This window comes from Cephus cinctus, unplaced genomic scaffold (genome assembly GCF_000341935.2).
Source record: "Cephus cinctus unplaced genomic scaffold, Ccin1 Ccin1_scaffold0310, whole genome shotgun sequence".
Lineage (NCBI taxonomy): Eukaryota > Metazoa > Arthropoda > Insecta > Hymenoptera > Cephidae > Cephus > Cephus cinctus.
In genome coordinates this window covers 369,215-386,958 of record NW_014333013.1, presented here as the reverse complement: position 1 = coordinate 386,958, position 17,744 = coordinate 369,215, and the positions used below count along the sequence as shown (strand labels likewise).

At 37.7% G+C, this 17,744-nt stretch overlaps 4 protein-coding genes across 8 annotated transcripts; 1 reads left to right on the top strand and 3 right to left on the bottom strand.

Moving 5' to 3' along the window:
- The first annotated feature begins 35 nt into the window (after positions 1-35).
- Positions 36-11,968, top strand: LOC107266438 (transmembrane protein 26). The gene is made up of 7 exons (XM_015736915.2): positions 36-896; positions 1,528-1,705; positions 1,796-2,203; positions 2,271-2,641; positions 2,703-3,053; positions 3,128-3,601; positions 11,863-11,968. The coding sequence occupies exons 1-6, from the start codon at positions 703-705 to the stop codon at positions 3,162-3,164; spliced, it is 1,539 nt and encodes a 512-aa protein (XP_015592401.1). The 5' UTR covers positions 36-702; the 3' UTR covers positions 3,165-3,601; positions 11,863-11,968.
- LOC107266357 lies at positions 3,999-6,706 on the bottom strand. The gene is made up of 4 exons (XM_015736750.2): positions 6,625-6,706; positions 5,983-6,573; positions 5,631-5,922; positions 3,999-5,561 (listed from the first exon to the last, which is right to left on the bottom strand). Exons 2-4 carry the CDS (start codon positions 6,528-6,530, stop codon positions 4,029-4,031), a joined length of 2,373 nt encoding a protein of 790 aa, XP_015592236.2. The 5' UTR covers positions 6,531-6,573; positions 6,625-6,706; the 3' UTR covers positions 3,999-4,028.
- LOC107266358 (basic helix-loop-helix transcription factor amos) lies at positions 6,884-8,512 on the bottom strand. Of its 4 annotated transcripts, none has more exons than XM_025083676.1 (5): positions 8,372-8,512; positions 7,869-8,110; positions 7,673-7,784; positions 7,354-7,565; positions 6,884-7,268 (listed from the first exon to the last, which is right to left on the bottom strand). In XM_025083676.1, exons 1-5 carry the CDS (start codon positions 8,473-8,475, stop codon positions 7,162-7,164), a joined length of 777 nt encoding a protein of 258 aa, XP_024939444.1. In that variant the 5' UTR covers positions 8,476-8,512; the 3' UTR covers positions 6,884-7,161. The 4 variants fall into 4 exon arrangements, with proteins under 4 accessions (XP_024939444.1, XP_024939445.1, XP_015592237.1 ...); XM_025083677.1 differs by having other exon boundaries at positions 7,354-7,562; XM_015736751.2 differs by having other exon boundaries at positions 7,953-8,110.
- Positions 10,769-17,639, bottom strand: LOC107266442 (RING finger protein nhl-1). 2 transcript variants are annotated; one of them, XM_015736919.2, is made up of 11 exons: positions 17,448-17,639; positions 16,575-16,784; positions 16,361-16,500; positions 15,640-15,908; positions 15,446-15,565; positions 15,124-15,345; positions 12,124-12,278; positions 11,832-12,061; positions 11,423-11,769; positions 11,278-11,345; positions 10,769-11,122 (listed from the first exon to the last, which is right to left on the bottom strand). In XM_015736919.2, exons 2-11 carry the CDS (start codon positions 16,781-16,783, stop codon positions 10,900-10,902), a joined length of 1,983 nt encoding a protein of 660 aa, XP_015592405.1. In that variant the 5' UTR covers position 16,784; positions 17,448-17,639; the 3' UTR covers positions 10,769-10,899. The 2 variants fall into 2 exon arrangements, with proteins under 2 accessions (XP_015592405.1, XP_024939435.1); XM_025083667.1 differs by lacking the exon at positions 17,448-17,639 and adding an exon at positions 17,067-17,383 and having other exon boundaries at positions 10,900-11,122.
- Between the last annotated feature and the right edge of the window lie 105 nt (positions 17,640-17,744).

Here is a 17,744-nt window from a genome sequence, read left to right as displayed (position 1 = left end):
GGTCTATCATAGATATTTGATTCATTTTGTGACGTTAATACTTACGCTTATTATATTACAAGGGGCGTTTTCAGGTCTGATATTTTGGACTTTTATCAAATTCGAGTTATAACCGTATTTAAAGTTTTCTCGTCCGACTATCGTCATTTGGAAATGCCTAAGATTAATTTTTAGAGGACTCATTTATACACCAGTGCATGTTGAAATGGCACTTTGTAAACAGCTTGATTACACCGTACTGTTATAGTACGGCGATATGCAGTATCATATATCGAAAATATAACAGACATGATTTAACGTAGGTCTCATCTACATTACTTACAGCTTCTATTGCTTCTAAAAATCTAATTGATTGACAGTTGATTTCACTGCTATATAAATTAGACGTGTCTGTGTGTCATTATGCTAGTGAGCTTAGCACAGTACGCCCGCGCGACTATTTGAAAGCTTAGAAACGCGCAGGACATTTCTGTCCCTATTCTGACTGCTTCTTCTGCAGTTCGTGTACTTGCTATTCTCGCGGAGAAAATGTTTCTGCGTTGATTTCATCGATGTATCTATTTTTTTAAGTGTTATGATTCATATAATAATGCAAGGGTGTACTGTGAACAAATTACACTGAACTATGCGTTGAGGCTTGTTACTTTTAAAAGTGGTAATGTGACATGCAACCGCGCCAAGTATTTTAACAACTTTCCAACAATGGCTAAGTTTATTGCAACTGTAAAAGCCATAATTACACGATTGGTTTTCGCTGCACATGGTTTCATTGCCATTTGGCAGGTGACAACATTCAAAAGAAATCCACTTTACTGGTATCTAAGCTGTCCAATATTGTTACTCTTTTTCGAGGGTATCTTCACGCTTACTATAAAGCAAAATCAAGAATGGAAATGGTAAGTTATCCTAAGGTGACTCAATAAACGTATTTTACATTTATTCGAACTCTAGATAATTGCTATATAATAATATGAAAATAACGTAACGATTGTAACAGTTATGTATTAGATTAACAAGTTGCATTAGCTAGATATTTATTTAAACTTCTAACCACTGCGTTTGATAAGTGAAAAAAATTTATGAATTTAGATCTGTAAAAAATTTTAATGCGGTACTGACTAATGTAAGTGCTTTTGAAAATATGGAAAATTCGTTTTTCTAAAAAGCAGTTCAATTACATAGTATCTGTTAGTTGTTACGCTCAGTAAATCGCTTTGAGCTGGAGAATTTTATCTTCTAAGGAACACCTAACAAGCCAATTTTCCAGAGCATAACATTTTATAGTGCTACGAAGACCGCCCCTTGAATGAGGATGTGTTTTTGTGTGAGCGTCGAGATTTGACAGACGGAAATTGGGCATTAGCTATCCTTGGATAGCGAGAGAATATACTTTATATCGACCATGCCCTCGTGGAAATAGGTCAAAAAAATATTGACCTCATAAAAGACATTCTTATAACTGGAGCACATTTAGGATATAATAGATCTGAAAATCATATACATATAATTAGGCATATACAATTTTAGGTTTTGTCCGTCTGTCTTTTTATACCTGGGCAGTGTGGTACCTGCTATTTGGTTGTTGGAATTGGACAAGGTCGATAGAAGAATGAGAATGCGTGAGTCAAATATAAATATTTCAGAAAATTTAAATCTGACAAACTTGGCTGGAGCTGATCTAAGAAGTTTGGAAAAAGCACTGGGCGTGAGTATGATTAATATTGCATTTCAATTTGAATACTAAAATTATACATATAATCGTGCTAAAAGTATCCTACATTATATATGATACTAGGTCAATATAAGACTTCCGGATATTCAAATATCAACGGAAACCTGGGTGACCTTAATCGAACAATTTTTAATGCTTATATTAATAATCGGACGATGGATGTTACCTAAGGGTGAATTGACTCGAGATCAATTAAGTCAATTACTATTGGTTTACATCGGTACTGCAGCTGACATAATTGAATTCTTCGATTCCTTCAAAGAAGACAAAATCGCACAGGAACCAGTCTTAGTGTACCTAACCTTAGGAATTTGGGCATGGTCACTGATGCAATTCACAGTAGTATTGACAGCAACGAAGTCAAGGAAATCTCGATTATCATCCGGAAGTGCAATCAAGAGGAAAGTTCCATCAGAAACAAGTTGCTGCAGCATCGACGTATGGGGAATAGCTTTAAATATGGTTCTTCAAGTAAGTTACGGATTTGACAATATCTTTGAAAAAAATAATTATTAAATAATATTCTCTCTTTTTACAGGATGGTCCATTTCTTGCGTTCAGACTCATACTCATAGTTCACTATCAAATAGTCAGCTATATGAATATCTTTTTCACGTGCAAGAACACCCTGGTAATACTTCTACAGTTGTACAGACTGTACGTAGTGCAGAGTGAGAGTAAGAACAAGCGTAAAAAGAGTAAAGGCGAGAGATACGAAATGACAAATATTAGTATCATCTCAAGAGGCGATATGTGCAAGGACGTACGTGGCAAAAGATACCAGGAGGAGAAGAAGAAGAAAAAACGTAAAGATCGAGATGCCGAGGCGAATTTATCAGATAGCGAATATTCGACAGAAGATATGGACAGATATGACCTTTCACCCAGAAACGTGGAACGGAGTAAACGGTATGAGAGTTTTGAAATATTGTTTACTCATCATATCCTTTGTACTGTTTTTAAATTTTAGAAGAACCAGGCAGGATACTGGATACTCTACATCGAGTTCCCGAAATTCGTCGAAGCAAGATCGGGTCCAAAAGCGTGAGAACAAGAAGAGATCATCTCGCGTAGACTCCAAACGGGAAGTCTCTAGCGAGGATGAGAGGCAGAAACGGAAGTCGGAGAAGAAATCTTCGGAGAGAAAAGAACGGAAGTCTACAGACAGTTTTAAGACGTCGGGTAAGTCGAAGAGCGAAGAATCGGGAAAAAGTAATGTAAAAAAAGCGAAGCGTCAAACGGAAGATGAATCTTCATCCGAGGAAGTTGATATCAACCAAAGTGTCAGCGAGTGCAGTGAATCTGAGTCTGAAAGAAGAAGGTAAGGTGTATCATTATTTTTTATTATCTAATTATTTCATTGTTCTTATTATTATTGTTATTTGACTTATATAGGTATAGACGTCGTAAGCGTCGACAAAACAGGGAATGACAACGAAGCCTGGGCATTATCGCGCTCTTCTTCCTGTACTTCGCGATCCTGGTTGTTTGTATGCTATTTATACACGCAGGTATCAACGACGGGATGGTCCTCGCTACGAAGAAACGGCGATTCTTTTATGCAAATTTTTCTTATCAGTGCTGCCTATAGAACGATGTTTTTATGATGAGTCTATAGTGATCGTATTTCGCGCGAAAAGTATGTGAATCAGTTTGGTGGTCGTTTTGTACACTGTACGTTGTATTTATATCGTTCCAAGGAAGACGTCATGCCTTGATGTCGTACATATGAAGTATATAGAGATAATCTTAGAAAGATATAAGTATTATAGAATGCTTCGACAAATCGGAACAATGTATTTGAGCATTTCTACAATATTTGATTGGAATTTTTTTGAGGTTAGCTTCGGCGATGCCTTTCTTTCTTTTGTAAGTATACACTGGGAATGCGCAGAATGCAATGCACTGTTGTCATTGAATTTTCAATGTTTTTTATTATATTCGATAAGTCGGTTTACTGGATACTGTCGATGTCTATTTAAAATAATACAACGGTGAGTCAGAAAAAAATGCATCAGGATCGCTGAAACCCTGACACTGCATGCGTCACTATTCTTTGACAATTTACTCATTAAAGAAACAGAACTATAAATGTATTTGTGAATCATTTGGATCATATATATGGAGAAATACTTTTGAATGATTAAATTACTGAAAATATTGTCGTTATATTAACGTTGTCGTTTTATATTAACTATTTTATTGCGCAAGGATGATAATAATAATAATAATAATAATACAATAAATTCCAAATTAATTAATCTACTAATACATATTCCTTGAAAAATTCATAGTATTACAATATGGACTCCTCATGTGTCTCTAGCCAATTTATACTCTGTTGCCCATCCAGTGTATCAATGTATTCGGCTAAATCGTTTTGATGTACACCGGTTGCAGCACAATACAGCACTGCTGTATTTTCAAGTAACTCTTCGAGCCATTCTACCTTACGTTCTATGCCGTAATTATCTTTGATATTAATTTCTTTATTTTTCATACGACTTTCAGTCTTGGGACTCAACGAGTTTATTGTTTTTGTTTTATCAATATTCTCAGACATATCACTGTTACTTTCTGGACGTTTAACGTCCACTTTCTTGTGAAAAGTTTCGTCGTCCAATTTCAATAACTTTGTTGTTTGTGACTCGGTATTATTTTCCAAAGAGCGATTTTTTGACGTTCTCTGCTGAAATTTTGATTCTATCAACTCATTTCCTGATCCAGTAACGTTTTTATGATAATAATGAGTCTTAAGTTGTTTCAATTTTGTGCGCAGGACTTCAGCATTTAGCATTTTTGAAGATGACTGATAAACACTTTCCACGCCAGGTTTCTTTAAGCTTTGATTGTAATCCGATAAGATTCGTGCTATTTCCGAAGTTTCGTTTGAATTGAAGGATACATTGGGACTGGAATTTGGCGGAACGTAATTCCTTATCATTTTATTACTGCTGTTCTGATATTGAAGTGAAAAACCATCGCTAATTAATTTTGACGAAGCAGGAACCTTATGGCTCTCTAGACGTCTTTGAGAATTAAGAGAAAGATCTATGGCAATTGCTGATTGATTTGGATTATTTAAAAAAATAGGTTTTAGTACACGCTTTGTAAGAACTGTGTTTCTGCTTAAGGAATTGTCAACAGTCGAAATATTTCTTTCAGTAGGTATCAAATTCGTGTAAATAGAAGACATCTCCATTAAAGTTTCATCGCTTATAGTTGAATCTTCCAGTGTCCTTAAGTTTAATTCGTTTGGTATATCTTTGGATATTTCTTTTTTGGAAAAACATCCCGTTCCTATGACACTATCCATTTTCTTTTTATACATATCATCCCTTAGAATAAAATTTTCAAAATCTTTTTCTTGTACGTCATATTCCTTCTCTTTAACTTCAGCAGTACCAATACCTGTTCTTGAAGTTTCCTCAGACTCCTTTGTGGAGACGAGATTGGCATCATTTTTCATATCCGTCACACCCAATGGGTCAGACTTATTAAAAACCTCATTTTTCTCTTCCATATTTTCCTGATAAGCCGGCCTTTTTTTTTGAGCACAGTAAGCAAGTACAGAATGAAGACTATTGTGCATACATACATCAAATGATTCTTCGACAGTCGCTGGAACTTCTTCAGGATCGATACTGAGAGGATCGCGACATTTTAATTTACCCTTTGCACTTCTTTTCCTTGAATTCATCAATGACATTTTTTCTGGATGCGGATCTACTGATACAACTTCAATTTCAGGTTGATCCACTATTTCCCGATAAGTACGTCCGTCTAAAGTTGTAAAGTAGCGACCGATATATTCAGCAGCTAAACCCGCCTATGTAAAATATATTACATTAAAAAGTGCTTAGAAACACTGCTGATCACGTTAATATATATTTATTACCTGTGGATGAAAAGCCGGTCTCTCGTGCATCCCGTGAACCGGCCATTCTTTCCACTCTGTTTCATCCTTTATAGATGGCGCTTGATACGTGGCTCCTACTGTATATAATTTCCTCGTGACAGATCTAGTATTCATATAGGGCATGGTAGGTCCTCTGGTCCTTTTGCTTGATTCCGATTCAATAGGATTTTCCTTTCTCTTGGCTGTTAAGAGTCTCTGTCTTGGTCGTGGGAAATCCTTGTCCACGTTCTTCTTAGAGCCACGCATAGGATTCCGACGTACTTCGACAGTTCTGAGAATAAATACACAAATATTATGTTATGGTGATTTAATAATATCTTTAAGTGTATACTTTTTCGTCCTGCGTGCTCGATGCATTCTCTTTGATTTTTCAGCCGCTCCAGACGTGCTGCTACCGCAGCTGCTGTTAGTCTCAGTAGAATCCTTGGAAGATTCATGAATATATTCGCCGTCTTCTTTAAAACTTTTATTACTCTCCTGTTTAATAATTATCGTTCCTGGTGGCAACTTTTCCAAAATATCCAAATTCTCGCTGATACTGCTCCCAGATAAGTGCTGAATTGTTTCTGACGTTTCTGGACTGTTCATCTCGACTTTGAATTGCTTCCGCAATTTCATTTTAGAATTTTTATCGCTCAATTCGATCACTTGAGTATTCTCTAGGTTGGCACTCTTTCTCTGTTGCTTTACTGGTTTATCCATCAAGATCATCTCGGCTTTGTCTTCGCTGCTTATCGCATTCATGCAGGTAGATTTGATTTTCTTCGACGTTCCAGACAATGTATCTCGCTTAATGATTGCGATAACGCTGATATCTTCGTCGATTTCTAAGGAAGTATGGCTCACAATATTCGTATGGTTCTCTTGATCGTTCGCCATTTATTATTCCACTCGACGAGTATACCTGACGGATTTACCTAAACTAATAGCAGGAATATATTACCTCAGAGACGATGTACAAGAAAATTCTTACAATATCTGACTGTATTGGATGATTAGTTGCGAGTATGAGTATCTCCCTGGAGAATATTTGATTCTAGTTATCATAAAGGTAGCCAAAACCAATTGAACGAAGTACCTGTCGGACATTACACCTCTTTTGTATCTCGATTGTTTGTGTCCCGCCGTCCATTAATTCTTCATGGGTGGCAGCACCATCTGGTGGCCACTCGGCATATCATATAATATAACGTTAATTCTACAGGATTTGAAATATATGAATGACATTGTAATTAATCAATATATGTTTATTGTGCTTTCACGCGTATCCAATTAAACACACGGCAATATTCATATGCAATGCTCACAGCTTCAGGAATCTCTGTCTTATTCCAAATAAAATACTATTTCGTACTAACTAACGCTAGGCTCCCTATACAATAAATACGAAATACATATCGTTACTCGTATTGCACGTAGACTAGAACTTAATATACGAAATCTTTGGCACTCTATTCCAGCTTGAAAGTATTTACAAAGAAAGAGAACAACTTGACGAATAGACTTGACTTTAATTCATGTTGTCCGTAGTGAGGGCGAGGGTGGTCAGTACCGATCGTCGATTTGGATTAACGCCGAGATTTTCCCAATTTATCCACGATAGTCGTGCCGTGAGATCTATAAATAAAAATTAATATAAAGAAATTTGATTGTCTGATTTTTTTTATTATTAATTATGAAATCACAATGAAATTTCTCTTACCACTGGTGTTCCATTCGGCACGTTCTCCACTTATTTCACCTCTAAGGCACCTTTCGACGTAGGTCAAAGGGTCAAGTCTTGCCGCTAAAACTTCCCTGAGAAGCGCGATATACGCTATTGCTAGTCTTAGCGTGTCGATTTTTGATAATCGCTTCTCATAAGGAAATGTCGGCACGTGAACTCGGAGCTCGTCGAAAGCGGAGTTGATGCTGCTAAAAATCGCAATTACGCTTACAATCTGCTTCTAAATTTTAGCAGACTTATCCTCATTGCCAACATTAACATTACATCGAATAATTATAATTGGACCGTTTCTTACCTCAGCATACGTTTCCTTTCGCGAATATTTGCAGCGTGTCTCTGAATTCTGTATGGGCTGCCGTTGGGATAATAACCTTCCTCCACGCCATTCATATCCGGGTCATTGTGATCTGTCAAATGGTACAAACCTTATGCAATAGGCATATTTAGTTGACAAAATTGTATGGCAGATTGTGCAAATAGGTTATGCTTACTTTGTGCAACATTTTTCAGATGAAAATGCACTTTATCACAGAGGTTACTTGAAATAAGAAAACTGGATAAATGAATGTGTGTACCTGGCGTTGACACCGGCATGTGATAATGCAAAGGCGAGTGCGTGTGCTGAGGTGCGTGGGTCACATGTTGCGTTGGTCTACCTGCGTAAACACAAGATGGCAGTTCCGACAGATCCTCTTCGCTGATGTCACTGCTTGGTCCGACGTAGTATTGGGAACTAGGGAAATTCGTTGTTTTCTTTCTTAGAAACCGATCGCCATGTGATTTCAATAACTTTGCCTTTACACAAAACTAGTAATTATACGTGGCTGAAACTCGAAATTTGACACAGGCCAAAACAAGTATCTCGGTATGAAAAAAATAACTTTGATTACAAAAATCTCGAATTTAAATATACATAAATATTTGTTGCAAATAATTTTGAAAATTGCTTTCAAACGAAATTATAGAGTATCGATGTTTTTAAATATTTATTCACCTAGAACAGGCGACAGTGGAGTCAGCTGGTCTGGACGTCGTACCAACGCGATGTCGAATTCTCTGACTTCGATCTTCGTAATCGTAAGCGGGATGTGATGCCATTTCAAAGGACACACTTTAAGGCCACAACGAAAAGGAGACTTTACAAAGTCATTAATTGACTTGTTCATAAAATTTCACATAAAAATGCATTCAAAGATCCTCTCGAGTAAAACTCAACACGTTACGTAAATTTAATGAAAAATTTTAACGAACGGCACTTCTTAAAATTAGCTAACAACCGTTATGTTCTTTACGAATGAAAACTCTATCCCTAATAAGGGTTGAATTCCGACTATCACTAAAGTCCCCGGGGAGTTCGCTTTATATACGGTAAATTGTATCACGAGGGGATGATCGATACCAACCCCTGGGCGGAGCTTTCGACCAATGGGAATTCGAGCTGTGCAAAATGATTATCAGCCCGAATTCTCATTGGCGAAAACTTAATAGCGCATTTATCTGCGAAACGTGGGGACGAGAGGTTCTGTGGTTTATTGTTACTGCCGTCTAAATTTTATTTTCCGAAGCATAACATGCAGAGGGACTGGAGGGAATGTACCAGTGAGAGGGTATAGTATGGTAGGAGGGTCGTTTCAATTTGGTGAGCCATGCTTTAGTCTAGTGAAACGTTATGAAACCCTTTTATCCGAAAACAATTTTGACGAAAGAAACGACGCCAGCTGACAGTTGATATAATTTTGCAATTTTTCTAAGAATAATATATTTAATGTAGTTACGTATGAAAGACCTCTCCATCCCTTAATCAAAACTTGGTTATACCAAGGATATGAATTCCATATGGTTTCAATAACGCTGTTGAATGACGACGTACCAGTTTAAATATCCGAACGGTCGCCGAGCTGACAGCCTGAGAAAATATCTCGATCGGTAAAACAGCTCATCGAATACGTCCCCACAGGTACGAAACTACAGCTCAAATATTAGCCTTCTCAATGATATGAATAGACCAATATTCAAATGAGGTATGTTTAGTACACAATGAAATGCAGTGCCGCAATTATGCAAGGTGTTAATACGATGACAATAGGTTAGAAGGGTTGTAGGTACAACTGTCAAAGTTTTGTCGTACGACGTACTTTAAAGTAAATCGAGTAGTTCTGTGACCGGCCATAAAGCATTGAAGATTCTGCGAAAGAACTTTTATTGTCCAGGGCGCTTCCAATAATTGGGATTAGCTTTCGAGCGTATGAGAACACGGGTGTCCTTGTAGTCCTAAAGGGATTAATCATTTGGAGCCGCGGGTAATTTGAATTTTTTGATATTATCGCTCCTCACTACACAATAAAAAAACTGCCTTACCACCATTCATACCATGGAGGAAAATAATAATTTTGGCTTCTACATGTTTTTCTAAAACATCATGGCTTCTCTACTTCTTGATCATCGAGTCGAGCCAGATCTGACAAATGACAGACGAGTATCATCCTCTCGTCGAAGTACCGATTTGTAGAGAAATAGCAGGAGCGTGCCATTTCAAGTATCGCCGTAACAAATTTCAAGAGAGGGTATTGTGTCACAGTAACCATTATTTATTTGAATTCGTCATGACACAGGGGATCCGTCATTTAGAAACCGAGATGAGTACCTCAGATAATTTTTTTTTATATCTATCACAATAACTCCCGGTGTGCTCTAGGAAATGTCTTTCACAGAATCTTACGGAGACGTCATATCGCAGTTTACTCCCACGGCTTTACCTTCGTAACTCGAATTTGATCATTGGGCCGATTAATTAATTGTGGCTTTGTAGGTTATGGAAGTCTGGCGCGGGATAAATTTTCTGGTAAAATTAACAAAGGGAATTTCAACCTTACAGAAGTGTATCCTCGGTAACATCCTTAAGGTTGTCGATTTCCAAGTAAACATTTAATTTGCGATTACATTATTTCCGAGGGCCCGAAGTCCCGTAGAGTACCCTGTCAGTACCAGTACATCCCCGGACAACAAGGGGTACCTACCAACCCCTATAATAGAGATTTCACGCCGCGGGCCCCCTCTTGGTTCTCACAGTAGGGGTCTCCCTGTTAACCGGTCATTTATTGTCCGCTATTCTCTCTGATTTGAGTATAATTTAACACTGCTTTGGATCTTTACCTCGTGACAATTTCATTCCACTCTGATTGGCTGTGCGGGCGCGTGCCTCTAAGTATCTGTTTATAGTCCTAGGGGATCAATTTGTTTGCTAAATTATTTATTGGTTAAATATGCTTACGAGGCTATACGAGTGGTTGGACACGGTTTACCGAAAATCTGTTTGATATTTGGATCTCTGTGGTTGGGAAAAGCAAACGGTGTCGAGTGGGAATTTTACACTTAGTTAAATAAATTGATGAGTTACGATGCGTTACACTTTTACTCTATAATACATTACATTCTATGTCTCTTATTATTTATTGTAACGTATCAGTTATATACTTATATCTATATATCATTATTTAGAGAAATAATTGTTTCTTCTTGTCTTTAAAATACTTGTATGGTATAGTTCTTGCTGTCTGATACTATGATTTCTAGATTGTCTTTAATCAGCAAACCGGATACCCATCCAAATTGACCAGTCTTGGTACCTCTGCTTCCTAAAATTCTCAGGAGGTCTCCTTCCGGTGAAAATATTTGGATCCGACCGTTTCCGGAGTCACCAACAATTATATTTCCTTTGATATCTACTTTGACGATTTCGGGAGATCTAAAAGTGTGAAATAAAATAATACATCAGAATTTAGTAAGGCAATCTATTATTTTCATTGCCGTGATATAACATAAATATTATTGCTTTCCATGACTCTGAACAGTTTTTGAAAATCTTCTATCATATTAAATATAAAGTAAATATCCACAAACCTAAAGAGTCCTCTGATTGATCCGGGACCGCCGATTGTATTGATATGTTGCAGATCGTGACTGAAAACCTGAAAAGAATATATTAACGAAAAACTATATATTCAATGATTAAATAAAAATATGTAAATACGTAGAAATATTTTACCTTGATCTTATGATTACCACAGTCAGCCACAACAATGGTGGATAAAGATACAGCCACATCGGTAGGCTGATTAAAATGATTGGCAGTAGTATTAACAACTTTCCCATGTAAAGTAACATTCGTCACTTGTTTCTCGATGAGTCCAATGCTTCCATAGAAAGTACCGTCGGGTTGAAGAATTTGAACTCTATCATTGCCAGTATCAGCAACATAAATAAGATTCTGTCTCGGATGAGCAGCTATTCCTTCCGGAGAACGAAATTGCGTATCGCCAATGCCTTTGCTACCAATACGCCGTATAAAGTCACCCTTTTTATTGAACACGTAGATACAGTGCTTCCATTTATCTGAATAAAAAAATTGAGAATTATAAAAAAATAAACGTTAATCAATATCATCAATTATTTACCTGTTACAAAAAGTTCTTCCATGTCCTCCAGGAATAAGATACCCTGAGGAGCCAACATATCCTTATGCTGAATTCTTCTCAACACCTTGAACTTCTTATCAAGTGCAACGATATGACTTGTCCCCGGACACGCGACGAAGGTTACTTGTCTCCAAGGATCGAAAGCTAGTCCCGACGGTCGATGCACCACCTCACCACCAACAATCAATTTTGGAGTAAATGCTTTGCTCCTGATAAAAAAAAAGGTGATAAGAACTATAAAAAACTCAGTAGAAATCAAAGTATATCTTACTTGTAGTAAAGATTTACATTCTCCTTGCTTTTAGTGACTTCTAGTCTCTGCTTATTCTCATCGTAGTCAACGTCGTCAGAGAGATCCGGTTTCCATGCAGCAATAGCAGCCATTACGTCACTTGCTTTGTGGTGCAAGAGTAAAAAGGTCTTGACCTAGAAGATAAAGGAAGACTTTCAATGAATTCGAGATGCTTGTGCGAATCTAAACTCTTGATCGAGTTTGCTTTCTCAGTGGATCCATCGTGATGATTGAAAGTGGTCTTGATTCCCAGTGGCATAAATATTCAAATGAGACACTGCTCCAATCTGATTTACTCAAGAAGTTCAGCCTGGTGAAATCCTGCTGAGTGAAAACCCGCCAAGCGGACTGTAGGCCACCAAGCCTATTTGTAACACGTGTCTTTGCACGTAGCCTCATGGAGGTTCACCCTGTGAAAAATTGACAAAAGACCGCACACGTCGACACGCGACCACACTGTACCAGGGGCTCTAGGTAAAGTGCCAGAAAGTAAGGGTAGTTCAGAGGGTGTTCTCAATTGGCCGCAGTTTAGTGTCGCATCGGTGCATCTCAAAATATCCTGGCGAACGTCAACTGCATTGCTCTGCATATTTCATTTGGGTTCATTGATTCCTTTGATAAATCTTAGGAGTGCGTTGAAAAAATTAACATTTTCGACTTTACAATTACCACGAGTATTGTAATTTTTATATAAATCCAAAAATCGAACTCGTGGACTTTAATGTATTTTTTGTTTCAAAATTTACTATACCGTTAAACCTCAATTGCAATGTCTAAACAAACGATATAAGATGTTTAAACGGTATTCGTTTTATCGATATTTTAATTGTGTCTTATTATCGCTAATTAATCTTGACTACGTAGTGAAGCTGTTTTCAGACTGCTCGTTAACTTGTGAACAAGCCTTTATAGAACATTCAAACAAGGCAATGCCTGGCATCGATTAACGCTCATAATTCTCTTTGTGTACGTATAAAAGGGTTGTGCGGAATTTCACGTTTTTTCAGGAAGTTCAAGGGAGAATATATTAAAATCATTTCCTCCCATTTTCAGGATGTGGACGAGACTCGCACAAGAGTCGCTGTAAAATTAGGCATACCCAGCATCGATTCCCTAACCAGTGCTATATAAACATACATATTAAAATTAATGACACGCTTGTTAGTTACACGTCAGTTGATTTTCCCAGGGTTGACAGTACCCCTCAGTTACAGGGTATCTATAGAGCAGTCCTTTTGCAACCCCATAGCTACAATATGTCACTGTGGCTAATTTCAGGGACGTAGACACCGCCAACGCGTGCGGTGTTCTGCACTAAAAAATTGTTAATCGTTACCCTTCAACCCCTTAACACACGAATCTTACACTATGTACCCTATGAAAGATTTAGAAGAAAAAAATATTTTCCCTAATGATAAAATACTCATTGACACTTATCGATGTTAGCCAATACAGTGCTATTATTAAAGACACATTCTACTGATTCGATTGTTTACGTCAAATGCATAAATAGTGTAATTGGTAATGATCGTTAACACTATTGACATACGTGTTAATTAATAACTATCGCTCCGTATCGGGAAGCTAAAATTAAACGAGCGATCTAGGGGTGGCAATAAGTTATAAAGATGATCGGTAATTAACAGTTACTGCAACTGGATAACGTTTATGCGAGGATAACTATGGAATACAGAAGCCTGTAGTTGACTCTTTATGGTGGAGTGTGTTCGTGACGTGAATTATTAGCCCTCGGGCCTTTGGTCGAGGGTGGCGGGCGTGGCTTATGGGGTGCTTCATGAGGGTGGCAGGCGTGGCAAGCGTGGCTCACCCTCGCAGCCTCGCTCCTGGATCAAGACAAGACCGGGAAAATTGATTCGCAATGGGTTCTACCGTCCGTATATACGTACCGCGTTACGTGTAATCGTATAGACCAAACATACTCGTGTGTAAACAATCACGCGTTGCGTATGAATTTGAATGTTTAAATATCATACGGAAGATATTGAGACTCGTACGTAAAATGGTCGTTCTCGTGTCCAGTTATGTTGTTTGTATATCCGTGGATAAAAATATATATCTTGCTGAACACTGATCTGCAAGTTTAAAGAAACGTCAGATTTTTACTGAGTATACGAATGGCATATGATAAGAATTATATTGATAAGCTCCGGAGTTTCCGGATTTATGTGAATTTTCAGGCTCCATCCAAGATCCATCCTGTTTGAGTGAAGCTGAAGGACTTCGTTTTTTAATCCTTATGAGTAAATGAATTTTCTCAAAGTTTAACATCACTGTCTTCCCCTTAGGATTTCTCTCGAACAAAATGTTCTCCATTGAAGGCGATGCTGGTCCAGCTTGCTCTACCCATGTCTACGTATCTTCTCCTTCTCCCGGACTTGCCAGTTTTTTCCTACCCCAATCCTACCTACCCTGGCGAACTTCTGGACTTGCGTTTGTACAGTGGTAATGGGCTGTCAGCGGCAGACGTTGGCTGCTCGTGCCTTATATACCAATACCATTATACACACTACGCTCCTATCCTATCCGCTTCGCCATACCGAGCTTGTGCACTCGGCTCCCTCACTCTGGTTACGAGAGATGCTGGGTTTGCTCTAGCTAGCCACCCTCCGACCAACCCTGCGACCCATCCAGCATCCTCCCAGTCCTCCTGGCTGTTACCCTCCTCAGCTCTCCGCGTACCCCTGGTCCTCGCACCTTCCTCATCCCCGAATGATCAATACTGCGAGACCCTGCTCTGGACAGGTGGGGTGGTCCAGAGTTTATTTGGAAAAAAGGCCACTTTTAAATACGTTTCAACAGGCTCTTCTCGGTGGTATCGTTTAAGATTTTTGGGCGCCTCCTCGGTCTTTCAAGGAGGAATATATGTATATCAGGAAGATTGTATGGTATCTGTTTACGTGCCTGAACCGAGTGACGTGTCAATATAGGAAATCACTCCGTAAATGGGTATACGATTACCTTTTCGTGATTGTCAGCTAGCGTGGCGTAAGTCGCGTCCTTCTGTTCATTCACTTCTGCTTGTATCTTAAATATTCGCTGTTTTATTTCCTCAGCGGAAAATTCGCCCTTCGACGCCGTTGCCGTTGCCTTCTTGATTCTCTCCTCGCGCTCGTGCTTTAGCTCAGCGATCCTTAATTCAATGTCTTTGTCGATAGACTCCTTCAAGGCGTCGATTTTAGCCTGCGAGGATAAATAATAGTGGTACGACATCATTGAATAGGTACTGAGAATAAATCGAAAGGAAGGTTTCTAAAAGATAAATTGATTAAGTCAAATTTACTCGAAACTCATCGATTCTGTATTCGAATCTGTTGGCTGTGGCTTCTAATTGCTCGGCGATACTTCCAAGTAGCTCCTTTAATTCGTCCATATGCGCCACCCAGCATACACCGCAAAATATCTATTTACAATTATTAATTATTATTATACAGTTGCTCATTATGTAAACATGAGTCATTAACCACATTGTCTCACCTGCTTGCAATGGTTGCATTTGTTATCACGAGTGCACTCTGTGCCGCATTTCTTACATCTTATTAATTTCTCCGCCCGATTTTCAGTCTGAGACTGATTGGTCGTTGGGGCAAAACTGACTATAGGACTACGTGAATCAAAATGAGTGAGACTGTCACCAGGATTCTCCATCACGCGTAATAAGCTTTCAATGTATAAATTTGTCGGCAATTTTTCCGGCGTCGAATCCACCACCGTTAAATGACACAGCGGACACTGCATGACTTTGTCTATAAAAATAAATTTTCATACACTTCATGAGAGATACATCAACGAGTAGTCAGTTTTCAAATCATTTTTTTGTAGTATGAATAAATTGTACGATTTTTAAAAAAAAATTTTATTTAATATACTCCAATATTTGACGTATGAAAATTCATGCTATCAAAATAATATTAAAGTCTGATTCATATTTTTCAGGACGCTTATTTCAGCTTTTAAACGCCCTGTCAGAATCGACATATGTACGTAAATCGATGTGAAGCTTTGTCGAGTTAGTGTTTGCACCAATCGATATTCCACTCATTCATACGTTCAAATTTCGCGAGGCGATAACGTATCAAATCTGGCTTTGTACTGTTTGGGATTACGGATTACCAATTCTTATTTTTTTACAACACTTTCGAACACTTTACGATATATTCCATATTCGTTTCATTGTCAGTCAAATTTATATACTCACCCAAGTTTCCTGGATCCATAATTTGTTCTGCTAAGCAATTCTCACAGAATGTATGCTGGCATGGCATCATCCTTGGTGATTTTAACCTTTCCATACACAGCAGACATTGCAACAAGTCTTCAATGGCTCCTAATGAAGTTCTGTGTTGATAGATTGATAAAATAACCATCGTTATTCAGACTCAATATCAATCGAATACTACTTGTCACTCTACCTGTAGCGTCTTCGAGGACTTTTCGCACGAATTGTTATTGAACTTTCCGCTTCTTGATTGTCCCTCGATATACTTGGTTTGACCATAAATTCGGACGATACCGCGTACATTTCTTGCATAATTGCACTCGATTCTTCTGTATTCTCGACATGTGAGTGTACCGACTGAGACGCTTGTCTCTTGAACATAGACTTGAATTTTGAAGTCATGCTAAATGGTAAAAAGAATCTTTTTATTATATGCGACTATCGATATACATAATGTTAAGTCAATTGATTTTAATCGATTGGGCAATTTCAAACGTGTACTAAAATAACTTATTCGTTTTTTAAAATTGTAATAAATATTATATTTCTAATACGTTCTAACAAAGAGCAGGCAACACACGATCTTACTATCTTTAACTTTTGTTATCAATATTATATCTGATAGGCTTTCGGTTGATGGATTTTTCAGACACTCATACTTTTGAATAATTCTATATGTAGGTACCTGGTTGTTCACTCCAAACGTACCACTTGAACATGGAACCATAGGAGTCAGTTTTCAATCATATAAAAATATATGACTGTCATATAATATTCGGAAGGAACACAGACAAGCATTTTGTTTACAATCGAAATTGCACGTTCAATAATATGATAACAGCATACGTGATTAACCATAAAAATACGAATAACGAAGTAACTCAATTTAAAAACACCTCAAATTCTATCAAATCCGTACCATTCCGGTCAGATAAAACATTATGAGAATGTAGATTACAATAATCTCAAGTATAACGCTTTAAAGTTTGCAGTTTTATATCTGAGAATATTAAAAAATATATACATCACCTCGAGCAAAGCGAAAAAATTACTAATTTGTCTTTACCTAGATCCTGTAGATCTGACTGAACCGAGATTAAGGCGTGGACTTGTACAGATTAATCGATGTCTACTGCTTACATATTGTATTATTGAAAGCTGATAGAAAATTGCGTCGATGATGTTATCTCTTCACCTTTGATAAAAGGATAGAGACGGTAACAAGATACCGAGGACGAGAATGATATACAGATATATATATATATACTCTCATAATATACATTTATCATACCAGATTGAAATTTTATGGTTAAGCATGAAGTGCAAAAAATGTATTTATATTCTGTTTAATCGGATTTCCATT

What these genes read in the sequence shown, in the direction of transcription:
- LOC107266438 (XM_015736915.2), top strand. Translation starts at nt 703, where the DNA reads ATGGCTAAGTTTATTGCAACTGTAAAAGCCATAATTACACGATTGGTT. An exon ending in CTTTAAATATGGTTCTTCAA is followed by an intron (nt 2,204 to 2,270) that starts GTAAGTTACGGA and finishes CTCTTTTTACAG; the next exon opens with GATGGTCCATTTCTTGCGTT. An exon ending in TCTGAGTCTGAAAGAAGAAG is followed by an intron (nt 3,054 to 3,127) that starts GTAAGGTGTATC and finishes TGACTTATATAG; the next exon opens with GTATAGACGTCGTAAGCGTC.
- LOC107266357 (XM_015736750.2), bottom strand. Translation starts at nt 6,530, where the DNA reads ATGGCGAACGATCAAGAGAACCATACGAATATTGTGAGCCATACTTCC. An exon ending in CGAGCACGCAGGACGAAAAA is followed by an intron (nt 5,923 to 5,982) that starts GTATACACTTAA and finishes ATTTATTCTCAG; the next exon opens with AACTGTCGAAGTACGTCGGA. An exon ending in GACCGGCTTTTCATCCACAG is followed by an intron (nt 5,562 to 5,630) that starts GTAATAAATATA and finishes TATTTTACATAG; the next exon opens with GCGGGTTTAGCTGCTGAATA.
- LOC107266358 (XM_025083676.1), bottom strand. Translation starts at nt 8,475, where the DNA reads ATGGCATCACATCCCGCTTACGATTACGAAGATCGAAGTCAGAGAATT. An exon ending in TCCACTGTCGCCTGTTCTAG is followed by an intron (nt 8,111 to 8,371) that starts GTGAATAAATAT and finishes GAATTTCCCTAG; the next exon opens with TTCCCAATACTACGTCGGAC. An exon ending in TGCCGAATGGAACACCAGTG is followed by an intron (nt 7,269 to 7,353) that starts GTAAGAGAAATT and finishes TTTTATTTATAG; the next exon opens with ATCTCACGGCACGACTATCG.
- LOC107266442 (XM_015736919.2), bottom strand. Translation starts at nt 16,783, where the DNA reads ATGACTTCAAAATTCAAGTCTATGTTCAAGAGACAAGCGTCTCAGTCG. An exon ending in GTGGTAATCATAAGATCAAG is followed by an intron (nt 11,346 to 11,422) that starts GTAAAATATTTC and finishes TATTCTTTTCAG; the next exon opens with GTTTTCAGTCACGATCTGCA. An exon ending in TCAATCAGAGGACTCTTTAG is followed by an intron (nt 11,123 to 11,277) that starts GTTTGTGGATAT and finishes TCACACTTTTAG; the next exon opens with ATCTCCCGAAATCGTCAAAG.